Source organism: Fusarium phalaenopsidis (genome assembly GCF_050370095.1).
Source record: "Fusarium phalaenopsidis strain FUZ10S chromosome Unknown contig_32292, whole genome shotgun sequence".
Taxonomy (NCBI): domain Eukaryota; kingdom Fungi; phylum Ascomycota; class Sordariomycetes; order Hypocreales; family Nectriaceae; genus Fusarium; species Fusarium phalaenopsidis.
In genome coordinates, this window is record NW_028145410.1 from 1093142 (window position 1) to 1103606 (window position 10465).

At 52.5% G+C, this 10465-nt stretch overlaps 3 protein-coding genes across 3 annotated transcripts; 1 reads left to right on the forward strand and 2 right to left on the reverse strand.

Annotated features, from left to right (window-relative positions):
* Window positions 1-306: 306 nt before the first annotated feature.
* Window positions 307-3096, forward strand: LRP88_04659 (glycosyltransferase; the record flags this gene model as incomplete). Its single annotated transcript, XM_083241230.1, has 3 exons — window positions 307-1169; window positions 1237-2846; window positions 2906-3096. The coding sequence occupies 3 exons, from the start codon at window positions 307-309 to the stop codon at window positions 3094-3096; spliced, it is 2664 nt and encodes an 887-aa protein (XP_083102378.1).
* A 196-nt stretch (window positions 3097-3292) lies between these two features.
* Window positions 3293-4538, reverse strand: LRP88_04660 (Intradiol ring-cleavage dioxygenase; the record flags this gene model as incomplete). Its single annotated transcript, XM_083241231.1, has 2 exons — window positions 3293-4230; window positions 4286-4538. 2 exons carry the CDS (start codon window positions 4536-4538, stop codon window positions 3293-3295), a joined length of 1191 nt encoding a protein of 396 aa, XP_083102379.1.
* A 2282-nt stretch (window positions 4539-6820) lies between these two features.
* Window positions 6821-10465, reverse strand: LRP88_04661 (ankyrin repeat domain-containing protein; the record flags this gene model as incomplete). The annotated part of the gene is made up of 3 exons (XM_083241232.1): window positions 6821-6838; window positions 7487-9950; window positions 10026-10465. 3 exons carry the CDS (start codon window positions 10463-10465, stop codon window positions 6821-6823), a joined length of 2922 nt encoding a protein of 973 aa, XP_083102380.1.

Sequence of the window (10465 nt, forward strand, 5' to 3'; positions counted from 1 at the left end):
TGCACAACCCGAGGAGGCAAATTACGAATGTCTATTGAGTTTGGGCTAAGCAGAACCGAATCTAGTGCCCCGCTATGACTTCATGTTGGTGCCGGGCCTCGATGAATGCAGCGCGCGCAGCGCTGCACAGTGAGATTATGCAAGCCTGCCTCGGGCCACGTTCGCGTCCATAAAACTTTGCGCTAGCACTAGCAATGATGCTGATCTTGAAAACAGCAATCTTCAAGAACAACCGCCCCTCCCGAGACCAGAGTTTGCGTCAGCTCCTCTGTTGATACCAATCTCTGCGATCGCGGGCGCCTCAAGATGGCCCTCAATCGCGTCGTGTCGCGTGGCCCCGGCCACATCGCGCTTGACGACTCCAACATGCATCATGGCCCGTCCAGCGACGTCATTGCCGATGGACGCGTCAAGGTGCAGTTCCACGACAATCCGGAAGCGCTGGTGATATGGTGCGATCGCTTCCGAGGCTCGTTTGCGGGCGAGCTTCCGAGCTCGGAACACCTGGAACCGCCCAAGCCGAGGAGGACGAAGAGCTTCGAGGTCCTTGCAGACGTGGAGAAGCCTGCAACGGGACCGCGTCTCAACATCGCCATCCACATCGTCGGTTCACGAGGCGATGTTCAACCATTTATTCCTATCGCCCAGCTGCTCATGAAACCGCCATATGGCCATCGTGTGCGCATCTGCACTCATCCCGTCTTCAAGGACTTTGTCGAGGCTCAAGGAGTTGAGTTTTTCAGCATCGGTGGCGACCCTGAGGCTCTCATGGCCTACATGGTCAAGAATCCTGGACTCCTGCCAAGCCGAGAAAGTCTCAGAGGCGGTGATGTGGGAAAGAGGAGAAGAGAAATGTCGGAGATCATCAATGGAGCTTGGCGAAGTTGCATCGAGGCGGGCGATGGAATGGGAGAGCGGGTGACAGCTGCAGACGTGAAAAACGCCGATGATCTCTTCATCGCTGATGCTATAATAGCAAACCCACCGTCGATGGCACATATCCATTGTGCCGAGAAGCTGGGCATTCCGCTACATATGGTCTTCACAATGCCGTGGTCGCCAACCAAGGCGTTTCCTCATCCCTTGGCTGCTATGAGCTATGGCGAGGCCGATAAGAGCACAGCAAATTATCTCTCTTTCATGATGATGGAGCTTTTGACATGGCAAGGGTAGGTCCAGTGTCTATGTTTCAGCAGTCCCGTATACTGGAGCCGATATACTAACATGAACTTGCAGCTTGGGAGACTTGATCAACAAGTTCCGCGCTCAAACATTGCATCTTGATCCCGTCAGTCCGATGTGGGGATTTCAACTTCTGCCCAGACTCCGAGTCCCTTACAGCTATCTTTGGTCAGAGTCTTTGATACCGAAGCCAACAGACTGGGAATCTCACCTCAACATCACTGGGTTTTCTTTCTTGCCTTTGGCTAATTCATACACGCCTCCACAGGACTTAATCGATTTTCTGAACGGTGGACCTGCCCCAATCTATATCGGATTTGGATCTATTGTTGTTGATGATCCGCAAGCGCTCACACGGATGATATTCCAAGCCATCAAGATTGCTGGCGTTCGAGCCATTGTCTCAAAGGGCTGGGGAGGTGTTGGTGCCGGGGATGTCCCTGAAAACGTGTACCTCATCGGAAACTGTCCTCACGACTGGCTTTTCAAACGCGTTTCTGCCGTCGTCCATCACGGTGGTGCTGGTACGACAGCTGCCGGCATCGCGGCCGGTCGACCGACTGTGATAGTACCATTCTTCGGTGACCAGCCGTTTTGGGGTCAGATGATGGCACGGGCCGGAGCTGGGCCGACGTCTGTACCATTCAAGGACCTGACGGCTGAGATACTGGCAGAGAGCATCACCTTTGCACTCAAGCCAGAGGTCCAAGAGGTAGCCATGGAGATGGCGTTGAATATCGAGGAAGAGGACGGAGCAGGGTACGCAGCCATGGACATTCAAGACCGCCTGGAGGTGGATAACATGCGCTGCGATATATGCCCCGAACGATTGGCCACCTGGCTCCATCGGCACTCAGGAGCCCATCTGAGTGGCTTCGCAGCCTCTTGCCTAGTCGATAAGGGACTGATTATGCCGGACGATATTAAGCCTCTACGTCACAAACACTGGTACGTCGATGAGGGTGCCGAGCATCCCGTCATTGGTGCCATAGCTGCCGCCTCAGGCTTTGTCTCAGCTGTTGGTACTGCCACTTCCGACTACTCAAAGCGTTTGAAGGCACCAACTCCGCCAAAGCCAAGGCGGCGCAGTTCTGTAGGAGGCAGAAATCTTCCACTCCCAGAAGACATGGAAACCCACATTGGCATCCTAGGGGATGTTGTTGGACCAGAAGCTATGACGCCAACCGACATGAGGGTCGTTGCACAGAAGATGGCTACAAAATCACTTTGCACTGCCTACCCATCTGCCGCCATTGTCAGGCCAGCAGCTTCTATCCACGAGAAACACAAAAAAGCCTGGAAGTCTCACGAACAAGGGCGTTATGGGCGTGCCTACTACGTTACACGTGTCACAGGGAGGTATGCTTGCGACCTCGCCAAGGCCACCGCCAAGGCACCCGTAGCATTCTTCTACAACGTCGCCAATGGGTTCCACAACGTCCCATCGTACGGGTGGGCCGGTGTGGACGTCCGCCGGCGTGACGAAATCACAGGCTTGGGCAGCGGGATCAAGACAGCCGGCAAGGAGTTCTCCTTGGGGACCTGGGATGCCTTTAGTGGGCTCGTACAAAAGCCCTACGAGGATTCAAAACAGAGGGGCATCAAAGGTTTGGGGAGGGGAATAGTCCGTGGCGGACTCGGATTCTTCAGCAACTTGGGCTCAGGTGAGTACATCCACCATTCTCTACTTGCAATTGGAACTAACAAACTGACTCTAAACCAGCATTTTTTGGACTTCCAGGCTACACGCTGAAGGGCCTTGAGAAAGAACTTCACAAGCATCATTTGACGAAGCTCAAGGCAGAGATCTTGTTGATTCGGTTGAGACAAGGCATTAACGATTGGAGAAAGGCTACCCCCGAACAGAAGACCGAAGTTGTACGACGATGGAAGGCTTTGGGATTGGCTCACTGATTGGATTATATATAAGAAGCACATGGCGTTTAGAAAGGGAGCGAAGATTGGAATTCATATATCAGAGTGATAATGCTATCTGGGGGACGATCTATTTACAGTTGGAAACGCAACACTCGATTCTCTTCTGCCACCCGTGAGAATTCGTTCTCCAATAACTTGAAGTAGCACGAATTGTCTGTATCAACTCCTTTTTTTAAGGAGCCATAGTCCCAGTTGGCATCATGCCGCTTTGGGCTCCGCTGGGAGGAGGGCCGCCAGCACCACCGCCCTCACCACCTTCACCACCTCCGCCAATTCCGCTATCCAAGGCGTGGCCTCCGTCCTCACCCAAGTATCCGGCAACGCCGTAGTAGTCATCAGTGGAGTAGTCCACAGAGGCGTTGACTCCAATTTGGATCCATGCAAAGATTCCATCTTCAACCTTGTCGCCAAGATACACATACTGAGGGAAGGGATCAAAAGACGCGTCAGCCTGGAGGACTGACCACATGTCCTCCTCATTGCTTGTGACGTCTTGAGTGTTGGTGTTGTAGGGATATGTCGCCTCGACAGCCGATCTCAACGTCTCGGGCCAGAAGAGCTGGCCGATATGGGCGACGGGGGCGTTCCAGACGGAAATCGTGCCATTGGGCATGACTGTCGCGTTGGTGTGCGTGAGGAGATGAGTGTGTGTTGCTCGGCCCTGATAGTGACCAGGGAAGATGGTTTCGAACTGAACCACACCGTCGTGGTCGGTGATTTGGACACCTCGAAGGTATGTGCTGTTGACACCGTCGGCGGCTTCATTGCCCGAAACGCTGATGCCAGAGTAGACTCCAGTTGCATTGGCGTTCCAGATGTCAACAGCGGCGACAGGGACGGGTTCGCAGCTCGCCACGTCGACATACTGGACTTCGAGAAAGAGTGGAACTCCGTCACAGTACTCGGACTCGATGACGTTGGATCTGAGAAACTCTCCGACGACATAGTAAGGACCAGCAGTGATCTCGGGGGACAGAATGCAGCTGGAGTTCGCGTCGAAGATGTCTGCCAATGGTGTGAACATGTCGTACGAAACTGAGCCAGTCATGTTGTGGCTGACATCCTCCCAGCTGGTCAGGTCATCGGTATCGCGGCGGTACTTCTTGGAAGCTAGAAATTCAATCAGTCATTGGGCTTTTCTCAGAATGGCTGGTTTGTTTCGTACGAGTAGTGATGCCCCTCTTCGCCCGCAGAGCGCGAACTCGACTCGTGCGTCGCTCGATCGATCGAGCCTTAAGTGCTTGAGCAGCGGTAGAGCCTGAGCACGATTCCAAGGATCGTCGACCAATGGCTGCCATGTTATTACGGGCGTGGATTTCCCTGGCCATGTGCCTTGGATCATGAGCCTCTCCGGGATGGCCCATGACGGAACTGCAGAGGCTAAGGCCGACGGCGAGAAGAGAGGTGAGACGAGCCATGTTGAGGATAGTGAAATTGGCCTTGTTGTGTTGGAGTGTGCAAAGAGACTGCGATGTTTTGCTTGTCTTCACCATCCCTCATGACTGACGGTCCACCATTTTATATTTCACTTCTACGTCCCAATAACACATAGCGCATAATTCAAATATCTCATTCTTGATTCGCTTCGTCACAATTACGCGGCTCCATGAAACAAGCATAGATTGTAAGTTCCCTGATGACTCGGCCGCCATGCGAAGCCATCGACATTCCCGAGACACTCAAACCAGCCGCCGCCGGGAAGTGGGAGGCTGATATATAGACCGAGGCTTAATGACGCGGAACATGGACAAGGGAGGCCATCGAAGCTAATCCGCCCCAGATTCACAGACCAATGAGCGCATTTGTAAAGAAAATCGAGAGAAATTGCCAGCGTTTGAGGTGGGAGGTCCACTTGACATGAAACCTTGTTTCCCGCTACTTACGCGGCGCGAGGCGGAATATCGGCATCGTTGCCAAGCGTGGAGACGACATCGCCGGCATTTATACGCAGTTTCCATGGGTGTTTTCGGTTGTGGCTGTGGGAGATTGGCGAATTTCGGGATATGGGCATGGCATGGTTGGGAGTTGTTGTGTGATCCATGCAGCGAGCGCTTGGGTTATTTTAATGTCCTCTCCACAACACGGTTATTTCTAATCAAGGGCGGTTGGGGAGCGGAGAGCCCGATGTGTCTTTCGAATACTCCGTAGACCATTGGGGATAAAGTCTTGTAAAAGGCCCACTCCCCTCGCAAATAGATGAATAGGGTAGGGATGCCGATGATCCTCAACTTGGATGGGATTCCATTATCGTCACCGGCTGGGTGGAAAGGATGGCCCCTTTTAATGCCCATGAATCCGAGTGAAAGTGAAGAAATTTGGCATGCACCTGTTGTTGGATATGGTGCAAATCGCTGAGGCTAACTATCCTAGGCCAATCCACGTCAGTATGTCTTTGTCTAATGTGCTTTTCTTGGGTAGATGCTCTGATATAGATATGTTGTGTAATGGTTCTTGAAGCTTTCATATAGAGTGCCCCCCCTGCCGATTAACTATGTTCTCATAGGAAGGAACAGGATGAATACGGATCAAATTCTTGTGCAAGATGGAAAGACCGAGGCTTGTGAGTCGAGGAGGGACCAAGAAGACACACTAACTAGAGGAATTGGCAACTCTTCTCCATTCGATAGCCCGCGGTCTGATTTGACCTTGACAACCCTCTCCTATTGGCCTGGGATCCCCGTTATTTCTCTTTAAATCTCACTGCTTTACTGGCATGTCGGACTCTGCCCAACGGCCCATCATATTGGCGCTTGGCCTGACTCTGGGCGTCCCAGCTGTGCTCTATTCTGGCATTCTTGGCGCCTTGGCCGTCCACCCTCACTGCATGCCCATCTGATCTACCTCCACAAGGTCACTTTGACTTGGTTCAAGGACCTGAAGCTGGGCTGGTGGAGGACTTTGAGCAGACCCTCAACATTCGGCTGCTCAAGGAGAACCCCGACGCTCGCCTTGTCCTCTATTTTCATGGCACAAGCGGTACCATGGCAAGTAGATGGCGCCTAGATAGTTACCGCTCACTGTACTCCGCCGATCCCGTCAACACCTATGTCTTGACCTTTGACTACCGGGGCCATGGGAAGTCCACGGGCCATCCATTTGAGGCCGGCGTTATCACGGATGCCCTAGCAGTGGCTGACTGGGCTATCAATACGGCAGGCATCCCGCCTGAACGGATTGTCATCTTTGGTTAGAGCCTTGGATCTGCAGTAGCCATTGCTCTCGTCAATGAACTTGCTCAACATCAACCCTCAGTTCACTTTGCTGGGCTGGTCGTGACAGCTACCTTTCAAGGCATTCCACAGCTGACGGCCACATACCGCATTGGTGGTTTCATCCCGGTACTCTCACCGGTTGCCAGGATTAGGCCACTCTTCCGCTTCTTCTCGCAGAGGCTGACAAGCAAGTGGGACAATTTTCGCAGGCTTGAAGAGTTTGTCAAGGAGGTTGAGAGATACGACATTACTCTTTTGCATGCTGAGGACGACACAGATATCCCCATGGAGAATTCTGTCAAGTTGTACCGGGAGGCGGTGTGTGTGTGGCGGAAAATGCCAAAAACGTGACAGAGGACGAGGAAGCTTTGCTCGAGAGAATAGACAGACTCAAGGAGAGCCGTGGAGAGGGAGGGTCTATAACTGTATGGCCCACAAGGAAAGGTGGCATTAGACTAGAGATCTTGAAGTACGGGGTGCATGACAAATCATGTCATACCCTGCGACTGGGCTTGCAATTAGCACAGCATTCAAGTCAGTTAGGTAACTAGACGTATTGGTAGATTTATGACAAGATCAAGATTTAGAATTTCGATTAAAACATATCCTTCATTGCTGTACTCAATGAGATACAACAATGTCGGAGAATCTTCATCGCGCTTAGATCGAGTAGATGTTATGCGCCATCTTGAAATCTCGACTAATAAGTAGGTATTCGCACTCAGTTACTGTGTATTGAACTCTTCTGTCTTGAAACAGCTACTCCTCTATAATTACTTACCTGTACCTAGCAACGACCTAACAATCCCTTCATGCTTTTTTGCTCTAGCCATCGATATCGCGGTCTGCCCACTCTCAATCGTGACATTGACATCAGCTTGTCCTGTAGCTAAAAGTAGATCCACAATATCCCGGTGGCCAAGTGTAGCTGCCCAGTATAAAGGCGTTTTCCCAGAATTGTCTCTCAAGTTGACGTCGACCTCTCCCGTACTGAGCAATAGTTTGATGATATTCTCATGCCCCTTCATGGTGGCTATGGCTAGCAGCGTGAGGCCGGCGCTATATCGCAAATTGATGTCAGCCTTCCCCGTATCAAGCAGCAGTTTGAGGAGGGAATCATGGCCATTTCTGGCAGCTAGCCACAGCAACATCACGCCGGAATTTCTCAAATGGATGTCGAAGTTGCCAGTGGCCATCAGCAGCCTAAACATGGCCTCGTACTCGGCAACACGCAATAACGGCTTCACGCTGCTGTCTTTTACGTCAACATTGGCCTCGAATGAGGTGAGAATCAGGTTGCTCATTGACTCATTCTGCAGAAGAGCAGCGTACGTCTCCTGCGAGAAGCCAGTGAAGCTGTTGGTCTTGCCGTTTGCGACAAGTAGTCTGACAACGGGCTCATGTACGCCTTCGACGGCACAGGATAGAGGTGTCCGGTTTGAATTGTTCGTCGTGCTGATGTCGACCGCTCCCGTAGCAAGGAGCAGCTCAACGATAGCCTCGTGTCCATGCCGAGAGGCATAATGGAGTAGTGTTGAGCCGTCCTGGTCTTTCGCGTCAATGCCAAACCTGGCCTTTGCAAGTTGCAGCTTAACCATGTCGTTGTACTCGGTGGCCCATGATGGCGACGGGTGGCTGCTGTGAACGTTCGTTTCAACACACATGTTGCTTGGAAGCATCAACTGGACAACCGCCTCGTGCCCTCTCTGAGCAAGTAACGGGGCTGGGATCTGGCTAGGATCATCCTTCTTGGTAGCGGCCGCAGCCAGCAGTATCTTGGTGATGGTCTCGTTCGCACTGGTCACCGACAATGGCGTCCGGCCATCTCTAGATCTCACGTCGATCTTAGCGCCATGCTCGAGAAGCAACCTGACGATGGGCTCGTTCCATTTCATGGCAGCCCATAGTAAAGGTGTTCTACCGTCGGTGTCATTGGCGTCCACGTCAACTTGCCCCGTCTCCAACAAGAGCCTGACAATGGATTCGTGCCCTTGATACGCGGCCATCAGTAGCGGAGTGAAGTCGGATCCATCTGGAATGTCGATGCCAGCCTTTCCTGTGGCTAGAAAAAGCCTGGCGATTGCCTCATGGCCATCGTATATGACATGCAGAAACGAAGTTGTGCCCGTATTGTTCCTTGCGTCAACGTGGGCCTGGCCTGGGCCTAGTAACAGCCTGACCACTCCCTCGTGACCATTCTCAGCCGCAAACAACAGCGGTGTCCGGTTGTTTCGATCTTTCAGGTTGACATCAGCTTTGCCGATGTCAATCATCAGCTTGGCTATGGCTTCGAGCCCGTCCTCAGCTGCAAACGACAATGGCGTCCGGTCGAATCGGTCCCTCAAGTCGACATGGATCTCGTCCACGGCCAACAGCAGCTTGACAAGGTTTTCGTGTCTCCTTCGAACGGCCCGAATCAAGCGCATCTCGCCAGATCCGTTCCTCGAGTTGACGTCGAACTTGCCTATGCCGAGAAGTTGCTCCACAATGTCCGTATGCCCCATCTCCACAGCTTCCTGTGCCGGTGTCTGACGAATTCGGTTCTCTGCATGTATGTCAACTTTGCCTGTAGTGAGCAACATATTGAAGACAGTGGCATGCTCATTCTCAACGGCATGGAACAGTGGTGTGCTTCCAGTTCCATCTCTTGGATCGGCATCAACCCCCTCTGTTGCTAGCAGGAGGCTGACAATAGCCCCGTGCCCCTTTTCGGCCGTCAGCGACAACGGGGTCCTGTGATATACGTCCCTCGAGTCTGCATCAGCACCGTTCTCAAGAAGCAGTTTGATGACAGCGCCGTGCCTCTTCATTGAAGCCCATGCTAGTGGTGTCCAGCCGCGGGTGTCCTTCAAGTCTCTGTAGCTCACATGGGTCAGAAGGGCAGCCATTGCTTCAGCCATTCCAAAGTAAGCCGCCAGGTGAAGGCCGGTCATTCTTTGTGGAGCCTCCATGTAGTTCCAAGGCTCGGTCATGACCATCAGGGCCTCAGCAGCGGCCTCGGCCTGCCCATTACTCCGCAGAAACTCGATCAGTTTCTTGCCTGTGGATAGAGATATGCGGGCATGATGCCCCCAGTTGTTCGCAGCGTAGCCGTAGAGTTGATGTGACCACAGTCTCTCATCCATCCTGCTCTTTGTTTCGCAGGGACCGCTTTCAAAGGTTTTGTACGAGAGGTATGTGACGCAGGCGGTTGTGATATCGGCCTCTGCAGTGGGAAACCAGTCCCCTTGCGTCCGCTCAAAGTATTGCTGCGTTGTGTAGTGCACCAGCCTGATGATATTGCTCTCCTTATCCACAACGACCAGCCCAGCACACACAGCGACTACGTCGTCAACCCCAGGGAGGTTCTCCTCATCAAACTCCATCTCACCAACCTCCACGGCGAGTGCATGCTGGAGCTCGGACGTTGTGAAGGGCCGTCGAGCGCAGGTAATCCACGCCAGGACCTTCTTTGCAAACGCTTCAGTGTTCGCCTGGCTTCCGATGCGCTCCATCGCGGCCTTGTACGTCTCGTCGTATGCGGTGGATCCAGTCGGCAGCGCCTTCAATGCTCTTCGGATGTCTTTTGGTGAAAACTTGCCTTGCAAGGAATTTAAGTGTAGCTCCGCGAGGAGAAACCTGCCAAGTTAGTAAGTAGTGACAAAAGAAACATATAGATTTAAGCAACGTACATTCCGTTAACCGCTCTTAAACACTTCAGTTTTGATATCTTCGCGGAGCTTTGGGTTGCTTCGAACCACCTTTGATAAAGAGTCAACGCGGCTGTCGAGATATCTGCCCACATCCTCCTCAGAGGCGTGGATTTCCAACTTTATGGCGTTGTCTGTGAAGTTCTCTTGGATGTTGGGCATGATCCTCGATGTCATGAAGAGACTTGCGCCACAATTCTTCTGGAGCGCAAACAACTCCCTCAAAAGCTCTGCCCTACTGCCGTCAGATGTCTGGCATTCATCCAGCGCATCGACGAGAAGGTAGACTCGAACATACGTTGTTGCTAGCGAGAGAAGCGTCGTCGAAATCTCGTCGATTAACGGCCGTGTCTTTTCAGGCTTGTGGCGGTTGTAAAGATCTTTGACGACTTCTGGGAGGGAGGGCTGTCGTTCAGCCAACTGTTTCAAAAGACTCGCTAGCAT